This window comes from Zonotrichia leucophrys, chromosome 14 (genome assembly GCF_028769735.1).
Source record: "Zonotrichia leucophrys gambelii isolate GWCS_2022_RI chromosome 14, RI_Zleu_2.0, whole genome shotgun sequence".
In the NCBI taxonomy this organism is placed as follows: domain Eukaryota; kingdom Metazoa; phylum Chordata; class Aves; order Passeriformes; family Passerellidae; genus Zonotrichia; species Zonotrichia leucophrys.
In genome coordinates this window covers 11618948-11639889 of record NC_088184.1, presented here as the reverse complement: position 1 = coordinate 11639889, position 20942 = coordinate 11618948, and the positions used below count along the sequence as shown (strand labels likewise).

Sequence of the window (20942 nt, the reverse complement as noted above, 5' to 3'; positions counted from 1 at the left end):
TTCCTGGAAAAGACTAGTGATACATTTAATTTCATGCCACTTTTGGCATGCTCAGAGTCGCATTGTTTCCTTCCCTTTCCCTGGGGAAAAGGCAAAGCATGAATTTGGTTTTCTTTGGTGTAGAGACTGCTATTGTTATTGATTGACCTGCCTGAACTTGGAGCAAGAGCCAAAGCTGTGGTATTTCCAGGCTGCTCTGAACAGTTTCAGATGTAAGGAGTGTCAAAGGAGTGGAATAAAAAGCAGTGACATTTCCAATATGAGACCAAAAAAGCCCAACTCATATTTTATTTATTTATCCAAAATAGTTTGAATTATTCATTAAAGTCAATGTAAGTGTGTGAAAATACAAGGTGTTTCAAGAAGCAGTATCATTAGGAGGAATTAATCATTTGGCAATATTAATTTTCTAACAGATTAATGATTTTTTTTTTTTAAGTGAGGATTTTTTTCCACATCAAACTCTTCAGGACAGGCAACTTTCTGTGCATACTCTCAGCCTCAATACAAAGGAGATGGGACAGGATTTCTATATATTTTCCTGTTCTCTCTATTCTCCTTTTTTTTTTTTTTCAGGCCAGTCATACCCCCAACCAAGGCATGGCCTGTGTAACCTCCTGCTTATTTTCTCAGTTCTTATTTGTTTCATAAACTTGGAGATGCTTTGGCATCCCTTCTTTGGGACGAAGAAAGTTTGTGATGTGACCTTCCCCACCCATGGCCTCTGCAACTTCTCTCACCTGTGTTGTGCAAGTCAAACACAAATACAGGAACTGAAACAGGTTCTCTGAACAGAGAGATTCTGTTTTTCAAATACTGTCTTTTAAAGGTGTAATTAAACCTAATTCTCCAAACATTGTGAAAGATCTGAATGGATCAAGATGTTCAGGTTCCTGTAGGTGGTAGATGAAAGGGGTGGACACATCAGTGCTGTCACTGGAGCCCTGCTCTGACCTTCCCAAAAGGATCTCCCTCTGTTCCAGGGCCTCTGTGGCTGTGCCTTAAGCACTCCTCTGAAACAGCTGAGTTGCACTCTGACTTTTAAATCAATTTTTCCTGACTGTGCTAGAATTTGGCGGGAATTAGCGGTATTAGGTGAGGCTTAAGAATTAACGTTTTCACAGCTCTGAATTCAGATGCAGAGCAAACAATGAGCTGCATTTCAGCTTAACATCTTCACTTGATGGGGGACATATTGGAAGGATTAATTACTGTCCCCAAGTCTGTGCAAATGCTGCTGTCCTGCTGGCTGGGTGCAGGGAATCTGTGGTGCCAGGTCTGTACTTGAACAGACCCATGGTGCAGAGAGGATCCATAGGTACCCTAAAATTAATCAATTTTTGCCATTTTAGACACCCCAAGGTGTCTGAGACATTCGCCTGGGGCTGGCTGGTATCACACAGAACCTGCATGATGCTTCTTTCCTGCAGAAGTATGATAAAAAGGTATGAAAGATATCCCGGGACATCTCAAATGGCTTTGTTTCAGCAGTGGGATCCCATCTGACTTCTCTCAAGTCTCAGTTTACCTTCCTCTGATGTTACTCTTCCAAGGATCCTGCTCATGCTGTGCTTTCTTGGTGGTGTCAGCAGATCCCTCAGTGGCAAGCAGGGCCGGTCACAGTGCTGAGTGCTGTCCTGAGTTAAACCAGGAACAGCCTCGGGTTGAATTGTTCCCAGGGGATAAACACTGCGGGAGGGAGGCACCAGCTGCAGCTGAGCTGCTCAGCACTGCGGCTTAATTGGGCGTAAAGGAAGAGCAATCTCTGTTTTACAGTCAGGGTTCAGTGGACCTTTCACCGGGGGCAGCTGCAAACTCAGGCATTCCTCCTGTGTCCCTGTGCTTGGGTTTTTCCCTGCTCTGTCCCTAAGCTACAGAAGCCCTGATGGAGTCACGGGAGGGATGACAAGGCTTTATCCCACCCCTGGCACATTCAGCTGCATCTACATTAGCAGCTCCCCAGTTCAGCACCTTGTGCCAGGGGCTGACACAAGGCATCTCTAACCAGCAGAGAGGTTTTTCATGCAGATAATTCCTCCAGCCAGGACACCAGCACTGCTGAGGCTCTGGAAAGAGGGCCAGGAGGAGCAGCAGGGAGGCAGCAAGGGCACACAGTCCAGTCGGGGGTGAAGGCTCCCTGGTACTTCACTTACACTGGAAAGCTCCAGATTTCTTGCATTAAAGAGTGACTGTAGTCAAAGTTTTTTCCTTTCTCACCCTGAGGGGAGTGGAGGGAAGCAGTTGCCATCACTTAGTTGCTGTTGCAGAGTCAGAGGGTTGTTTAACTAGGCCAGCACTGTTGGGTGGGGGTGAAGATGCTCGTGGTGGCCACTGGCAGGACCAAATCTGAGAGACAAAACAGTGCAAAAAGCACTAACTCTTCATGAATAACGAAAGCTGTTCAAGGAGTTAATGAATTAGGGTGCCATCCACCTCCGAGGTTATAAAAGTTGGGAAAAGCAACCTCTGAGATGCAGTAGGAAGAGGCAGATTTACTTTTCCAAGGCTAGGCTGCATTTATTAAGGAAAAAAATATTGCTGTTGGACATGGCAATATATTACAGGCAGAGCTGTCTCTGACAGTGACGAAATGTTATTTACCACTGCAGTGTGGTCACTGAATTTTTACTTTCATATATAGGATTTTGTCCTTAACAGTTGCATAGCTGAATGAAAACAGAGAATATCCAGGTCAGAGCCACCCATTAACCTCCCAATTTCAGAGGCTGATTACTTGATTAATCAAAGACCAGTCCCAGCTGAGATGATGGGGAAAGGGTTGTAATAATCCAGAGAAGGGTTGAATTAATTACACATTGATGAGTTGCTGTGAGTGGGAAGGTGGGTGGTCAGAAAAGAGCCTTTTTGAGCTCATGAGAAGGGACTGTGTGTAAGACACAGCCCTTTGGGCCATTAAGGGTGGTTTGGATAATCTCTACTTGCTTTACATGCCCCTACAATTAGGAGGTTCCCTGTATAGCAGGGCTTTAGTGAACCAAAGGTGATGTTCCACACAACTGGTTTGCTCCCCTTCATAAAGCAAGATGCAGCTGGGGGATGCCCAAGGTAAAGGCAATCATTGCTGGTACATCAGCACCAGAAGCTGCCCAGGAAGGTGGAGCTGGATTAGGGGTTAACTCTCCGTGAGTGGATGCTCTCACTCAGAAGTAAAGGGACATGCAGTTATCTTTCACCATTAAAGAATTCCTGTCCTTGCCTGGGGATTAAACTGGGTTGGATTGAGGCCAAAGTACTTCTGAGCAGGGGCATCCTCGGTGGCATTGAAGGCACTTTACCTTAACACATTGAATTATCCTTTTGTTCCACCCACAGTGCCTAACCAGAGCAGTACAGGAGATGAGAGGTGACTGGCTCTCTCCTGGTGTGCCTGCAGCTGCTCAGAGGTGAATGTCACTGGCAAGTCCATGGCCTTGCAGTTTCCATCCTCCATCCTCCCTGCACTGTGCCTGGGAGGCCAATGGAAACACTTTCCAGCAAGTACTCCAGAAAAAAAATTTCCAGCTCACTTGGGAAGCGATAATGTTTTAGTATGGGCTCTATAAACCCAGCCAAAACCATTCCTCATATTCCAGCAGTCACCTTGCTCTGAGTTCCTGCTGTCCTGCTGCTGGACCTGAAGTAGCTGAACTAAAGACATATGGGCTGCAAATGCTGCAATTATGTCTCTGATCACAGCACAAAGCCTTAAACCTCAGAATGACAAAGAGGTATTCTACTGAGGAAGTCTATTTGTTTGCTGTTAGAAAGAGTCAGGATTTTTCCTAACCCTGGGCTGCAGTGTTGATAAAACAGGCTGACTTGGGAGACATCTCTAGTGTATATTAAAGTAAAGCCAATCTCTTTAATTAATGGGATGATAAATTGAGGTTTAATTACTCAGAAGGCACCTTGGGTGAAAGATTCATGGTAATTGTTGTGTATCCTCTTGAAGGATTCACAGTACTGGCAGCTCCCTTTGTAGCAATAAAACACAGGTGAGTGGCAGGCAGGCAGTCTCCCAGGGCCTCTCTGATAGGGACTAGTCCAGTTAAGGTAGCAAATGCAAAGAGGCAGAGGTGCTCTCCAGGCTTTTTATCACAATAAAAGCCCCTTCCCAAACCTTGAGGGATTCCTAAGCAGTGTGTCAATTTGAGATCAAAGCACTTACCTCAAATCTCCTCCACTGGAGGAGATTTACCTCGTAGGCAGCTTCCTCCTGATGCAACCATACAGAGGCGTATTTTGGACCATTTTTCCACTTTATTGCTTTCTGTAGAGGAGCACCCTTCTCTTGGGTTGTGTGTAGAAAACAAGCCGTGTGCATGTGGGGAAATGGAAGCTATAGCTTTGAATTTTTGTAATGTGTTAAAAAACTGGCTGAGTAAAGGAAAAATCCATCCCACCAAGACATGTCTGTTTTCCTTACTCCCCAGTTTACTATCTTGTAGTCTGCTGGGACCAGGAGGAGAGGCATCCAGCTTGCTTGTTTCTTGCCTGCTTAATTCACTTTTTAATTAACCTTTTCAATTCACTCAGTTTGGCTAGCACTGCAAGTACAGCACAAGGGCTCCGTGCTGGTGACATATAAGAAAATACCCATTTTCTTCCCTTACCCAGAGCTGAAGAAGCAAGTGGAAAGTGCAGAACTGAAAAACCAGCGCCTGAAAGAAGTTTTCCAGACCAAGATCCAGGAGTTCCGCAAGGTGTGCTACACACTCACGGGCTACCAGATCGACATCACCACCGAGAACCAGTACAGGCTCAGCTCCATCTATGCTGAGCACCAGGGGGACTGCCTGCTCTTCAAGGTAGGTCTGTGCACCCCTGCCTGCACCTGCTTCTTTGGGTTTATGGTTTTGTTCAACGTGCCAGGGTGTATTTGCTCTTTCTCAGTGGTTAGACTGGAAAATCACTGCCCCCTGTTACCTGGCAGAGTGTTGCTTGTGAGGGAAGTAAAGATCCTTTCTTCTGTTAAAAAGTAGGAGGTTTGACATCTGGTCTCCCACTTATATATCAAAGTCTGGAGTAAAGAGGAGAGACTCTCTATGCATAATACCTCAGGCATCTGGCCTGGCACTTCACCTTTTTATATTATCAGTTACATGCCGCAGTAATAAAACCTTATGTAACCATCAAGGCTCATCATTACTTCACTATGAGATATATGTCCCTATGTTTTTTTACCATCCTCTAGCTTGTCTGCGTGTCATCATCTTGTCTTTATGTAAATTGGAATCCCTTTTGAGCAGCAACTCATGCTGGTGTGTGTGAAGTGCCATTTATGTGAACGGCACAGATGAGTAGCAATAACAGTCTGTCTTCTGTCTGTCGGGTGCTTTACTGCTCTGGCTGGGTGGGCTGGGAGCTTGTGCCTTGATACAGGGGCTGTTTTCCTCCTCTGTTACCTTCTGAGCTGATGCATTAGAGAACTGAGGTGTGATGTTAGAAGTCACCAAGATGTTAAGTCCTGTCTTTAGGTTGGTTCAAGTGCCAACAGCCCAAGTTTACAGGTCAGTGGGAGAACTTTCTTCTTCTCCATGGCAAGCACAACAGCACTTAAAATCATGCCTGCCTCCCACTGATGCTCCTGAGGGCAAATCTCCTTCAAGAAGGATTTTGGAGGTGTTCATTACAGGAGGGAACTCTGCAAGCAGCAAGTGGGGAAGTTCTGTTTCTGCAGAACCTACAGCTATGTACCACGTGTGGATGGTTGCCAGATTGCTTCCCTATATAATAGGACAAATGTTTTCCTGTTCTGCAACTTTAGTGCCTCAGGGAAAAAAAAATATAACAAATAAAACCAAACAAATAGAGCAAGTGAGGGTGTGTATAAGACAGCACCTAGGATCTTTAGTAAAACTAGGAGAATATCCCCAAAACAGTCATATTGCTTGGCCTTAGGAGAGTTCTGGATTACCTGAGGCACATAGCAGTGACAAAAGCAGCTCAGTGCCCAGGGAAAAGAATAATTCTGTTGATTTTAAGGTGCTGTCATTGAATCCTGAAAATAGTTCTCTGTTGAGATGGTGCAGTGCTGCTCTAACACCTCCAGAGACCTGTGCTCACACTTGTAGTGTTAAATATCCAATGAATGAAACTTCAGCAGACTCCTGGAGATGTCTGTTGGATGCCATGGCCAGACAGTACAAGTTGCAGTTTTTTCTGTACCACAAGAGAGATGGCATGCTTGGAGAAAGTTGAGAAAATGTGAGAAAATTGTGTGCTGGCCACATGAACAAGAACTGGCTGGAAGCTCAGGAGCTTGCCACTGGTAGAAGGAACTCTCCTTGGTGAAATGGCAATATAAACTATTTATATGCAGGACAGGATACTGAAGTACAGATTTCTCTCTTTACACATTCTTCTGTATTTCTCTTCTTCATTTGAGTATTTATTCCCAAGTACATCCCAAGGATGGAGGTGAGTGTCAACAGGTAAAGAAGATCTCACATTTCTTAGAGCCAGGGGTGGGTCATTTATTGATTCTTGGAATTCCTCAGGCTCTCTTACCTCACCACCTCTCCGGACAAGAGGAGCAGATTTGCTAACTTCAACATGAATTTAAAAACTCCAGACTTTTTATCCCTGTTAAGTAAATTGCAGACAATTCCCACTGGCTGCAGCTTTGAATAGTGGTAGAATATAAACAACAAATTATTTCCTTGCTGAGTCCAGGCAGCTGGTTTTCTTGTATGTATGAAGGCTTGAATCCTGACTATAGCTTCCAGCAGGGCTGTGTGTTTATGCTGTGGAATTTCTGAGCCATAGCAGACTGTGGGTGTTTGTGTGCATTTCATTAACCCAGAGAGGTCACAAAGCATGGAAGCTATTTGTATTTATTCTATTCAAGCAGTTTATGGAACAGGGTCTATATAATTAAACCAGAGAAGTCCCTTGGCACTTTACAAGCTTCTGTAGTTCGGCTGTAAACTTTAAAAGCATATTTCAGTAGCACTGCTGGTGGCATTTAATTTTAAGTGAGGGATGCAATAGGAGCTCCTGTAATGTAACCCCTTCAAAGCTAAATGAAGATGAAAGATGTTGGTTTTCCTGGCCAAGGTGTGCTGTTGCTATAGTGGAGCTTATTATCTACCTGCTGGATGTGTCCAGCCAGTTTGCATTAATTGGGATTACAGCTCCAGTGAAAGGGTTAATCACAGGGCTGTGCTGGGAATGTCAATGACTGCATCTGTAAATGAGCACTGAATTCCAATGAAACCATACCAGTATTTATTGGTGATCCCTATCAGTGCAACAGATGAGCTCATCAGTTTGAAGGATGTCCCAGTGATTTTCAGCCCCTCTGTGAGTGCGTGGGCACAAAGGCACATCTCAGGCTTCACAGCTCCCTCCCGTTTGTTTGCTCCTTTTTATTGTTTCAATTAAACACCGTGGAAAGGCTGTTACAGATTCCTCACCAGGAGTTTAGATTCTGATGATTTTTTTGTGGGCTGTAATGCATTGTAGCTCCTGGGGCACTTGACAGTTTTGTATTCCATTCCTGTGGCTGCTTCATTAGATGTGTCCAGCCGTGGCACAGACTTGTGTGTGATGCTTCACTGGTGTGTCTAGACCAGCCCACCCATCAGATATCCAGGAACTGCCTCAAGTCCCTTTGTAACAAGCCATTAAAGATGTCTGTTAAAACAAACAAACATTGCTGGGGAAATTCTGCATCAGCTTATTTGGCTGGGAGTGAGGAGGTGGCAAATCAGGCTGTCATTGCCTGGCCAGGAGTACATTGTGCTGTTTATCCTTGTCTCTGGCTGGGTCCTGAATGGGAGTAAGGAAATGAGGTCTTTAGAAAGGCAATGACAATTGTTTCAGACAAAGACAGTCCTTCAGTAAACAGAAAGACTGGTCAAATTTGAAGAGGAGATGATTTGGAGACACTTGTACAAATGAACAAACAGTGGAAAGAAATTAAATTGCAGGTTTTTTTCTTTTTGTGTGCCTAAGGACACGGTCCCAGCCAAAGCATTTGAAGTCAATCAATTTGAAAGAAAAAGAGTAGAAATCCTTTTATTTGATAGACCCTGTGGCTTCAAGGAACTACTGAGACCAGGAGGCCACTACATTTTCTAAAATGTTAAACTATCTTTGTGGGCAAATAATAATATCTAGTTTTACATAAAATATGTACATTTAGCCAAAGTAGGGACATGCAGAGCTCTCTACTTGGAGGTGTAAAAACAACTCCTTACTACAGAGATTAGGAAGAGAATAATAACTCCTGTGGTTAAATGTGCAGAGACACTCTGGTCTGCTGAGATTCCAGCACAGTCTGAGTACCAGTCTGGCCAGGGCACGCTGGTGAATGATGTACAGCTCAGAATAAGCAGGATGGTTAATGCAGGGATTACTTTTATTCTCCTGAGTGCTCTTGTTTCATCCTGAAGCTGACAGCAATGATGGGAGCTGTGATTCTTGAGTCCACATTCTTGGCACACCTGCAGTTTCAGTTATTCCTCCTCAAACCTAGCAGAGTGTCTTGGGGAAGCCTGTTCTAGCTGTTTGTTTCTTTTTGTATCTCTATCTTCTCCCCTCTCCTCCTCTTCACCCTTGATGAGTCTTGAGAGGAGGAGAAAATCACAGTTTTGATGGAGAGCTATTCTTCCAGCCGACGCCTCACACTCCTGCACACACAATCAAAACTAACAATGGGGCTCATCGGTGGAGCAGGCCCGGCAGCAAGAGATTGATTAGGGACTGTAGGCCTCTCTTAACTCCTCATTCTTGTTAATTGCAAGTTATTTCATTCTCACGTTGTGTTTTATGTGGTTGTTGGAGGCTTGATTTCAGCTCGGCTCCGGGGGCACCAGCCATGGCTGTGTGAGCGTGGTGCCTTCCTGCTGGGTGATTGCTGGGATTCCTGCAAGGGTCAGCAAGCGCCATCCTGGGCTGCACTAATCAGCAGCCTCTAAAAGTAGCTGCTGAGCAGTCTGTGGTGTTACAGCATCAAATCCTGTGTTTAACCTTCCCACACGTAATTTTCTTTCATATATTCTAGCAGTCTGTTTTGTGTTAGGACTCAGCTTTAATTCTTGCTACTGGCTTCAAATTGCTCTTCATGCTTTTTTTTTCTTCCTTACACAGTTTCTCTCTTACTGCATATGCTTCTCTGAGCAACTGCCTATTCCCTAGTGCACATTAGGGCTTTTTCTTTCTTTGTTTTTAATGAAGCCAGTCATCTCGAGTATACTGGAAAAATCTAACAGAAGTTTTCCTTTTGACTGCAAAATTTCTGAGCAAAGGCCTGAAGAGGCTGGGCTGAACCTTCTTCCAACTAAATAGAGGGAATGCCCTTTGTCTGCCTCTCTTCTATACCTGTACAAGGTGGATGATGTCCCTGGACTGTTGAGGGAATAAATGGACAGTGCTGGTGAAGAGCACAGAGCACCTTTGGGCTGGGAATCCCCATCCCTGTTACCTGCCAGTGTGGCACAGTACCCATTTCAGTGTCTTGGCACCACTTGCTCCCTCCCTGCCATTCCTGAGAGTCTGCCAAGGTAGACCCAGACATGGAGGTAATTAGTGTTGGTGATTTTGGAGCATTATTCCAGTGACATTATTCCTGACTAGCAGGACAAGGGGATGGGTGAGGCTTTCTAAAAGGTCAGAGATTTTTCTTCAGGGGTGCATCCTCTGTGTTGGAGTGACTGCTGTGTTAACTGGTGAGGCAGATAGAAAAACTGTCATTTCACAAAAGCAGGCCTGGTTTGGGACAGGAAACATGAGGTTGGCTCTCAGATGCCATCTGAGAATCTGTCTCTGCAATTCCATTTGTTTTGCAGTCATCAGCTGCTGACCACCAAGTTGCTTTTGCACTTTCCCTTCCCTTTGCTCCTTCATTCCCCAAGGACACAGCAGTGCCACCTCAGCATTCCCAGGTTTCCCTCCTTGTGCTGGCATCAGCTCTGCCTCTCTGTCTGCACTTGCTTTGGCAAAGCAGGAGGGCACTGGAAAAGGCAGCTTTTGAGTTATGCACACAAATTCTTCAGCCCCCATCACTGCTGAAACTGCTGATGGCCTCATCCAGGCTGTGACAGGCATCAGCCATCCCAGCTGAGGGATCTCACCATCTCTCCTGGGCTTCTGGTGGCCTTGGCAGCATTAGATTTACAATTGGACTCAATGATCATATAGGTCTTTTCCAACTGAAATGATTCTGCGATTCTGCAATAATAAGTAACAAAATTACTGGAATACACCTATTTTTTAATAAGCTTGCAATTTATCTCCGTCCAAATCCCCTTCATTGAAATAACTCCTATTTAATGAAACAGAGACAGCCTGTGCTTTCTGGGGTGAGTCATGTGCACTATCAAGGAGCACTAATCACTGATAAGAATTTAATTAAATCAGAGCATCCAGGCTGGTGTGGCAACATGTGGAGGTACATGGGGTGGACATGGGGCAGGTTGTGCCAGTGCCCCAAACAGGAGCCTGTGACTCCATCCTTGTGTCATGGGGCAGGACACAGCAGGTCCTGGCTGCCTTCCCTGCTCCAATGAACCCTCTCCCTGTTCTCTGCCCCCCAGCACGTCCCCAGCACCAGTGGTTGCAGTTTGCTGAAGGAAGAGTCGCTCTTGTGGCTGTTCCTGTCGCTGGCTGTGCCCATGTCCCTGTGGGAGGATGTCTGTGTCCGCCTGCTGCTGTGTTTGAACAGCTTACAAAGGACTGTGTGGGCTGGCAGGGATGTGTTTACGCAGTGTGAGATGAAGACAGTGTTAAAAAAGGGATCAAGCAGAGGGGACATGAGCAAAACCCCTCCTGGATTCCCGTTCCCATCTCTGCCGCTAAATCGCCACTTGGCTCTGCTCTAGGTCAGCCAGCCTCCTGCTTTTCTCTGTCCCTATCACCTGGTTGCAGGATATTGCAATTCCTGGACTCACAGGGGTGTGAGAAACTTTTCAAAATGTCCTGTGGTGGGGAAGCTGCGTGTGGATGGGCTGGAGATGTAACCAGGGCAGATGGAATTGTCTTGCACAGCCATGGATGCAGGAAATTGTCCCTCGGGCACATCCTGAGAGGGCTGGGAGCTTGGGTGCTCTTTTCTGTGGGTGCCCACCACTTCCAGCTGGCATTAAATGCCTTCAAACTAATTTATTTATTTATTTATTTGAGGCTCTGGTACTTTCAAAAGATGTTCTACTTAGAGGTTGTGTGATCAGCATTCTTTGAGGAAAAGGCAGTGCCTCGGAGCCTGGGCGATGGGGGAATACCAAGCCTCACTGCAGAGCACATGAAATGGGTGTTTTGCAAAGCAGCTTTTGATGCACGCTTGTTACTGTCCCTGGCTGCTCTCTTGCGATTTTGCAGAACTTGCAGAGCCGTGTCAGCAAGCCACAGCCCCCTGGCCGCTTGCATATGGCTCTGTTCAAAGCTGCACATGAAAAGGAGTGGAAAGTGCTGGTGGTTTTTATCCTCTTGAGGGGGGAAAAGCCTGGAGTTTCTGGGCACCCTGCATCTCAGCCGCCTTCCCTGGTTGCTCCACAGTCTCTATTTGCTGTCCTTGGACAGGAGAAGGGACAGGTCAGCTCTTGTGCCTTGGGCACCTTCTGGGCCTCTGTGCAGCTGTTGATCTGCTCTGTTCAGCCAGAGCAAGACTGTCACAGCATCATATTCTGCATTATACCTGTGTGACAAATGCTGTCAGGGACTTCAGCAATCCCTGTGGACCTTTCCTCCACTTGTGATTCCACAGGAACACCCTGAAACCTCTCCAGCTGGTGGTTGGTGCTGCAGAGGGCATGCAGTGAGAACACTGCCAAAGAACTTCAAGATGGCTTTTGTACCACTCCTCCACCTTTTCCCTGTGTGTTCCAGGAACAGGTTTGTGAGAAGACCTCTAGGAAAAGCAGTTGTTTCCAGGAAACAGCTGGTAACAGCCAGCAGAGCACCCACCAGCGTGTGAGTGCCCAGGTCATGGCAGCACAGCTCAGCCTGCACAAAGGCACCAGTGGAGTGGTGGCACTCAGTGCCTCTCTTCTGTCTCAAGCAAGCAGCACATTGTTTAAATACAAATATAATTAGGACTTATCTCTTCTTTTGGGAGTTATAGCTTGACTGGGGCGGAAGATTTTCTAACCTTCAGGGAGGGAGAGGGACATGTGTTTGTGTGTATAAGAATTGTTCACAAGTATGGAAACACACCAGAAGATTCCCATGCTGGTGTGGCCCTGGAACATCTATTGCCTTCATCTGAATGGTGTATCTGGGCTCATATAAAGGTCTTCGCTATTTGTTGTAAATATAAATGTTTGTGTTGTGCCTTCATGTAGTATTTCAGGTGAAAGATTTCAGCCTCAATTCAGTTTGGGTGATGAGGTGGTTGGCTCTTTCTCCCCACGTTTGGCAGGTGAGGGGGAAGGATGGCATGAGGCACTAATGAGAAGGCAGAGGTGTTGTGGTCACAGGTCCCCTTTGGCAGCCGAAGGGCCACCATCAGGAGAGAGACAGGAGCCAGTATCTCACAGCCGTGCAATTCTTCTGTTATCCTTGTATTTCTTCCACACTTCACAGTCTAAAAGCTCAATTCTTACATGGTTCTTAACCATGAAGTTGGCACAGCATAAACCAGTTAATGTGCTTTCTCTCAAACTGGCTTGCCAGCTTAAGATAAGAGCTTTGTAGGCAGCTCTCCTTCATGGGATCCCAGTCTGTACCCTGTATGGGTTTTCCCTCACCTAAACAGAGGGGTTATTTTTTATGAAACCACTTCTAGAAAAGCAAAATAATAACTTCTGTGAGTGTACCTTCTGCTTTGCTCCAAGGCATCCTACCACTGTTTGGGGGCAGTTACTGCTGGAGAGGGCTGGGAGCACATCAGGCAGCCAGCTGTGGCATTTCCAGAGAGTTTGGGGCACTTCACAGCATTGGGAGCCCTCATCATGATGTGCCATGCTCAGATCATAGCATGTCCCATCAGTGGTGTCAATCCATTAATATTGCTGTGTCCGTGGAGCAGTGACAGAATGCAGCAGTGCTCTGAAAATCCTCCTGGACAGCTTTGTGCAAGGGCTGGCTGCTGGGATTCTGGTGGATTTCTACCTGACACTACAGAGAACAGCACTTGCAGCTCAGCTCTTTATGTTCTGTATACTTAAGGAGTTAATCCTTCACATGGATACAGCTCTAATAATTTAATATTACACTAATAATTTAATATCAAGGATAATATTAAGGATTTGATAATGTATCAACTGTCTTCATTCACATTCATGGAAATGGTAGAAAAACCTCTCCTCTTCTCACATTTGCTTCAAATAGGCAAGTCCATGAATCATTGTAACTCCACACAAAAACCATTCCTGCTGCCCCATGTGAGTGTCAGTGCTATGAGCAGGTAACTTAGTACTGTTTAAGGCCTTTGTATCTAATGTTTTTTCTATTTTGCCAATTGCATGAGAATGTCCTTTGAGGAAGAAGTTCCAAACAGTATTTTATATCAAATCTGTCTTACAAGGATTTGTAGCTAAATCACATCATGGGGGAAGCAGGGAATTTGAGAGCTGAGGATGACCTCCAGCTTTAGTAACTCCCAAGATTATCTTCTGATGGCATCTTTTGCTTCCAGAAGAAAACAAACCAGTCTAGCTATATCTTGAAGGGAATATATCAAACTCAGGCTTGAAAATGTTAATTTGTCCCTAATCTGTTTCAGCTAAAGCAGGTAGCTGATAGCAGTAGATCTATCTCAGCCATGTTCTGGGGAGCTGTCATAAATTTAAACCTTTAAGCAAAGGGTTTGTCTGTTTTAATGGAAGGCTCTGGGGAGTGTTCATGTGCTGGCTGTCACTTTGCATTTCTGGGATGCTTCTGACCCCAGAGAGGGAACTGTCTGCAGATGATTTTTCTCTGAAGGGGAGAGAGAAGAGCAGCACAGGGTGGGTTTGTAATTGTGTTGGTGCCTTTGGTGATGCCACGTACCGTGTAGCGATGATGACTCTGCAGCAAGGGTTGCCTTCAGCTGTCAGTTTGCCAGTCCCTGTGAAGCCTCCTGTGTGTGTGGGGGTGTTGAAAAGGCACAATTTCAGGGAGGCCCAGAGGTTTTGGACATGTGTGTAAACAGCTGTCTCTTGCTGTGCTGCTCAGGAGGGTGTCAGACATCTGTGCATATCTCTGTCAGGCAGCAATCTCACCGCCTTGTCCTGGGCAGGCACAGGAGTTGTCCTTGGCTTTTTGGCAGTCACTGCAGCCTAAAGTTGTTTTTCTTCATATAATTCCATTAGAGTGATGACAGTTTCAAGTTGGAACAGAAAAAGACCTGATGAAAGGACCACTCTGTAAGTAGGGAAGATAGACAGAGTGGAAGCAGTAACTAGCAAGGTAATAGACGGTGATGGATCTATAATCTCTGAGGCTGCTGTGTGCAGTAAATTCCTAAATAGTGTCCTTTCAGCCCTAACCTATTTATTTGCAAAGTGCTAAATTTAATTTTCCTTAGTCTGCAGGAAAGCAGCATCCCAGGAATAAACCTTTAGCCCAGCCAAGAAGCTGTGCCAAAGTGCTTGTTCCAGCATTTCCATTTCCTCTTTGCTCTGCACTGAGCACTGGGGCTGTGCCCCCAACACTTTAGTGCTCAGGTTGGGATGGATCCTGTTCAGGAGCCTCTGCAAAAGGGAAAATTTAATAGCTGCAGGTTCAGTAAACCACCTGGACTCTTAAGAGCAAGATGAATGAACCTGTCCTGAGGTGGGAAGGCTGGCACATGAAAGCCAGGGAGGGAGCTCATCCTGCGTGTCCTGACTCTCTGTCTGCCCTGTGCTCACAGGGCTGAGTGCTAAAGGCTCAGCTCAGAATAACTTCAAGGGTTGAGCAGCACATAAAAGGCCACGTATTTGGAAATCTCTGCAAAGCTGCATCTTGAGGAAGAAAAGCAGCAAGTTTTCCAAGCAGCCAATGCTCTGCATGTTCACCCAGCAAAGTTTCAGCAAATGTGGTGAAAAATAGGTTTCTGTGCTTTGCTTTTTGTGTTCCTGGTAGCACTGTGCAGGTGAGATGCGCAGCATATGTTCTTCTGGAGCTACCAAAGGCATTTGGTTTTTCCCCCAAAATTCACAATTCCGTAGAATTTTAGAAGCTTTGATAAAATATTTCAGGAGCAGCCACGCAGCATCTGAATCCAGGAGTTGGCTTTGAGTCAGCGCTCAGTGTTCCTTCAGTTATCCTGACCCCAGTGAAGTGCAATGTGGGCTGTCACTAATCCTGTTGCTTCACAGAAAATCAGATCTCAGCTTCACAGCTTTGCTATTTTCCTGCCCGTGGAGGATTTTGGCAGAGCTTCCTGGTCCTCTTTGTCCATTTCTTTTCCCCATGATGGCAGCACAGACAGTGCTGCTTTGGCTGGTGGGGCATGACCTGCCAGTGCTGCCCTGAGATTCCACCATATTCCCAAGATTTTGCTCCCCAAGGACTCTGTTCACTTTAGCTGTCTTAATTCCACTGAGTAAAAATCCACCTAAGCCTTGTAGCAAAATGCCATTGAAAAGGCAAGGGGGTTTTTGTGTATATTTGTTGTATTTTGCTAATTTTTAGCACCTTAGGAATGAAATTGGGATGTATAGGTTTAAATCCAGCCCTTCCCTGTCCTTCTCTAATCTCATCTGGAGAGGGTTCTGAGCTTCTTGGCTCCCTGTGCTGCTCAGAGCTCTGACATCCTTCTCACATTTATTTTAAAATAAATAAAAATAACAGTGCTGGGAGTTGAGGGTGGAGAATTATGCAGGTCTTTTGCCCACTTTTTGCTTTGACATGGAGCTGGTGGGAAGGGTGGCTCTGCTGCAGGCTGGCAAAGGACCTTCCTTGAGCTGGTACTGAATTTGCTGTGGGAGTCTCTGTTTTTCTGCAATGAGGTGAAATTGCCATCCAGGGGTGGGTGCTGTGTCACCTGCCCTTTCCTCACCACTTAACAGATTCCTTGAGTCTTGCCCTTCCTGCTGATGGCCTGGGAACAGATGAGAACAGAGATATTTTTTATGTCTTGAGATGATGTCTTTCTCTGAGAACCTTTCTCTGCTATTCTTTCATTTTAAGCACAGTGTCACAGAAAATTTCATTAGCCACACCAAAAGTCTGTGAGCCTGCAATCAGCCTGTCAGTGAGTGATAGATGTACAGCCCTGATTAATATTTACATTCTTTGGAGATTTTCCCTTACCCAAGGGGTCATGTGGAAAGCCATGAGGACTTGAGCTTTGGAAGAACCTGGGATTCACTCTCTGCAGTGAATACAGAATTTTTAGGGTATTAAACTGAAATGGCTTCTCCACAAAACTAGAATTTAATCACCTTAAAACCACATTTTCCTACCATATTTTCCCCCTTGAGCCAGGTCTACAGAGGCTTCTCATGCAGGGGGTAAATGGGCAGCACACCAAAGGCCTTCAGACTGCAAAGGGGCATCTCCAGCTTGCCTGAGCTGCTTTCATTACTCAGAGACTGAAATTTTAATCATTGAATTAATTTTTCAGAAACTGAAGTGCAAATCTGTACCCCCAGTGGCATTAATAATGAATGCAGGGAAGAGAGACATTAGGAAAAGAAGGGATGGGAAATTTGGGGTTAGGGAAGGAGTGTTTTTTGGGGGTTATTAATTTGAAGAGATAATGTATGCTTTTTGTATTTCTTTCCCCCTGGACCTTTCTCCGTTCTTGCCCATGCTGTGTCCAACAGAGCCTGCTTCATTTCTGTCCAAGGCATTTTCCAGTGCTTCTCTTTCACCTGGACTTTCTTTTCTGGGGTAGATACCCAACTCTGTACACACAGGATCCCACTCCTCATCTCCAGAGCATCCCCTGAAGCTTTGGGGTCACATCATGAGGAGAAAAGGAGCTGGGGCTCCCCTGCAACTCAGTTTAAAGAAGACAAAGTCTTAACTACAGCCAAGATGCCAGAGCTTTCTGCTTTGCTTTTGTCTCCTTCCTTCCTCTCTCCAAGAGCACACAGGATTTTTTTTCCCCTCCTAATTAAAAGTATTATATACCAGAAGATTAATTAGAAATGAAAGTGATTTTTTTCCCCCTCCCTTTTCTGCCAGTGGAAAAGGCCTGTGCCAGGCAACTGCCAGAGGGAGCTGGGATTTCTCCCTTTAATGGATTCCAGGCAATTTGCCTCTGGACAGCTATCTTATAAATAATGAATGTTTGCACAGATTCTCCCAATTCTCTGTCAGCGCAGGTGGTCTTCACTTGCAGGATCCCAAACTGTTCTGGAAACCACAGGGTGCTCCCAGCCCCACACCAAAGGGGCAATTCCTCACAATTCCCTTCCCTCCTCCTTGCAGGCATCATGAAGACCCCCTATGCTTATATTTTTGTATATTTATTAATCTTAAATATTGTATATTTATTTATCTGCAATCCCATTGAGCCATCCCATCCACACTCTGCCATTCCTCCTCCATCACACAGCAAAACCTCCAGCAGTGGATGGGACATTTCTCCTCCTGGTCTGATGGGCTGACATTCTCAAAAGCTTGTGGGAATGTTGCCAGCAAACAGGACTCCAGCCCAGGTGCACATTGCATGGTTGCAGGGCATTTTCAAAGCCTTTGTGCTCCCTTTCCAAGGCTCTCACAGTAAGAGGATGATTCTTTGAATTGTTGTAGTAATCTTTAGAAATGAGGATTTGGTTCAATGGGTGCTCCACAGAGACCAGCCTAGAGGAGAAATCCTCTCCCAGAAGGAAAGCTATTCTTGAGTTAAAAGCACTCCAGAGTGTTTTATGCAGAGCAGGGGCTTTAAAGTGGCCCTGGTGGTGATTCAGGGATGAATTCCAGCCCCGAGGAGGACAGCATGGCCTGAGGGTTTCTCTCCATGCACTGCCACTTGCCCCGTTTATTTCCTCTCCATTCAAATGGCCGTGGTGGCTGCAGGCAGATGAAGGTGAAGGTCCCCAGCTGCACAGAGCTCCTGTGGTCAGCAGCCACCTGCTTCAGAGGAAGGCTGGGGACTGCTCCAAGAACCTTTTCTGTGGCTCTAAATACAGCAGCTAATGACACCTTCCACTCAGCGGGAAGAAAACAGAATTACTAAACTTGCAATTTGGCACAGTGGGAGTGTGAGTTTGTCCTGCCAGTTTCTTGTTGCTATATATTTCCAAGACTTTTATTTTTTTGGTTTTTGTATTTTTTTTTTTTTTTTATTCTCTGAGGCAGGTGGAATCTGCATTGAGGGGTTCACTTTAAGGACTCAAATTGTGCATATGGAAGGCACAGCCCCAAAAGGGAAAGACTGATGGCTCCTTATAAGTCATCCAGCATAAAAAGGAGAACGTGCATGTTCCCTGGGAAATGCCACATGTCTTGGCCTTATGAGTAATGTGTAGTGATGTCCCCATTAGGAGCCACATTCCCAGTTTGGTGTTGAAGGAGAGATATATATTTCCATATAATTTAAATCATTTTGACTTATGGTTTAGGTTTGTGCTAGGCAGGCTGCACAGAGAGGTTCCAGGAGAATACTGTTTGAGATGGCTTCAGGGGCAAAAGAAAGAAGACAACTGGAGGCAAGGTTAGAAATAAGTGAACATTTCCAGTTGAGCAAGTTTTACGGTCATGCACTGTGGTAATTGAAGGTTTGCTGTTAAATGCTACAAATCTGTGCTGGAGAGGAAAACCTGGCCCCAGTTTGAGATTGCTGCAGTGTGAGGTGGGAGAGCTCTTAGGGCAAGAGGTGATGTTTGTAAAGAAATGCAGGGAGCAATAATGATAGGGTAGCAAGGCCCAGTTCTTTTGGGCGTTTTGTAGAGGAGCCCATCATCTCCAGGGGTTGTGAGGGTTCATCCTGAAAATGCATGAAAAGTCAGATTAATTTCTCCAGCAGTGCCTGGAATGGACCTGTCGAGCTGAACTTGTCCTGGTGCTGTTTGGGGGTTGTGGGGCAAAACTAGTGAATGCTGTGGAGGTAAAACTCTGCGTTTCCAGCTCCTCTTCTGCACCTCTGCATGTTTATTCCCAAGGCTGTGTTTGAGCTGGGGGACAGACAGCCATCACAGCTCAGACTGGAGAGAAGTGCTCAAAGCTGATTTCTGCAGCCAGCCCTGGAGCACTTGCAGGAAGCAGTGCCTGGTTTCTGGAGCAGGGACTTGCTTTAATGTTCTTATCAACTGTTTTGCAGTCTTTGTTAAAGGAGGTCAAGGCTCATTCCCCTGGGTGGGGACTTCTTGAGCACAGTACTTATTATTAGGGCAGTACCATATCTTGTAATTAGGGATGTAATTCCCATCTCTGTAGAGAGCCAGCCTGTAGCCTGGGTACCATTTAAGAATTTCATGAGATGAATTAAGCGAGGATGGACGGAGCAATACAATGAATTTCAGCAGAGCTCACTCGCCTCAAGTCCTGCAGGTGTTTCAGATGAGATATGAAAAGTAAACACCTCCCCTCATCTTCCTTCCCTTTCTTTTTTATAGCAGGCCAGGGGAATGGCATTGTTTGGGGGCCATGCAGTAGTGACCTCCTGACAACTTGCAGCCTGGTTGTTTGGAAGGTTACATCATTCCCTAGTCCCTGCTGGAGCAGCTGGAAAAACCTCTATTTCTTGTTCTGTCTGACACTAAAGATGTTACCTGCAAAGGACCTGTGTCTTAGAAAATTGCTGTTGCAGTACATCTGAAGAGTCAGATTTGGCAGGCTTTAAAGTGTGATGTAAGAGATTCTTACTTAATTTAGCATTTTGTTAACTTTACTTTTTTTTCCTCCTTACCTACATGGGTAGCAGTGCTTGTGTTGTTCTGCAGGGAGTTCTACAGTTTATATGCCTTGTATAAAATAATTTACGTAAGTGCAGAATAAATCAATCAAACTTAAAAAGAAAAAGGAAAGCAATCAACTTTGGGCTTGAAATAAGGAGTAGGTGAAAAGCTCAAAGAAAAGGAAGACAAAGAAGATGAATTGTGAAGAAAAATAGAAACAAAATTGTGTACAGCAGTAAGACAGAAAAAGCAGGGGAAGGCCAGACATACAAGTTAATGCAATGTATTTTCCCCTGTAATTATATTCATTTGATGTAGATTTGTGCCAGGCACTTTACAGCAGTGTTAATGAGATGAAGGAAGAGCTGATATCCAAAGCAGTTTCAAAGATAGGGCTGGAAGCTGTTCTCGGTGGGCATGGCTATATTTAGCCTCACACTGGATATAGGATGTCATCACAGTCTTACACCAAGGCTTCTGAAGGAACATCTCAAAGCACATTGCATCAGTTCCTATGCAGTATTTCCCAAATTTTATTTCCCAAAATGTTGAGAGCTAAAGTTGCCAGTTGTTGCTGTGTCTGTACTTATATTTTTATAGAGCAGATGCCAACATGGAATTTGAGTCATATGTCCACTGATTATTCTAGTCTTGCCATCTTTGTGGAATTCTTGTTCTTTGTCTTCAGGAAAGAGTTTTGCTACCATGGGGTTATCTTGAGGTGTGAGGATCTCCACAGTGTCTCAGAGGAAGGAAACACTAATTCACCTCTTGAATGATGCATGGTTCCTCTGCAAATCTCCATTTGCCTTCCTTGTTTCATGCATCATCCTCCAGAGGGATGAGAGCTTATTGGCCTCAGCCCTCCATAATCCTGTTAATAACCTCACCCTAATGATGTACAGGGTGCTGAGGAGTCATGTACTGCACTCATGACTTTTCTGCAGTGCAACTTGAGCCCTTCATCCTGAAAAACAACACTATAGATTTTACTGGGAAAAGGGAAAGAAGAGGATATCCCCAGGGATTAAAGAAAATTTACCTTCCCATATATATGGCTCAAAGATGTGTAAAGCTGGTGTGCTCATAGACAGTTATGTTAGCAACAGGTAGGAAAAATGCTCTGGAATTACTCACACAGGCTCCTGGCAGGAGCTCAGAGTTGTGTGGGTTATCCACCAAGGCAGAGATGAGGTGAACAATAGGGGTTTAATTTAGGGGATGTTTTCCCTGCCTTCAGCACAT

The 20942-nt window shown here is 45.3% G+C and overlaps 1 protein-coding gene across 11 annotated transcripts in view; it reads left to right on the top strand.

Moving 5' to 3' along the window:
- Positions 1-20942, top strand: part of MAD1L1 (mitotic arrest deficient 1 like 1) — a 346130-nt gene that overhangs the window by 252055 nt on the left and 73133 nt on the right. For all 11 annotated transcript variants that reach the window (XM_064726015.1, XM_064726016.1, XM_064726014.1 and 8 more), the window contains one exon: positions 4618-4808. In XM_064726015.1, coding sequence (XP_064582085.1) covers positions 4618-4808 — 191 coding nt within the window. The remainder of the gene's footprint in view (positions 1-4617; positions 4809-20942) is intronic.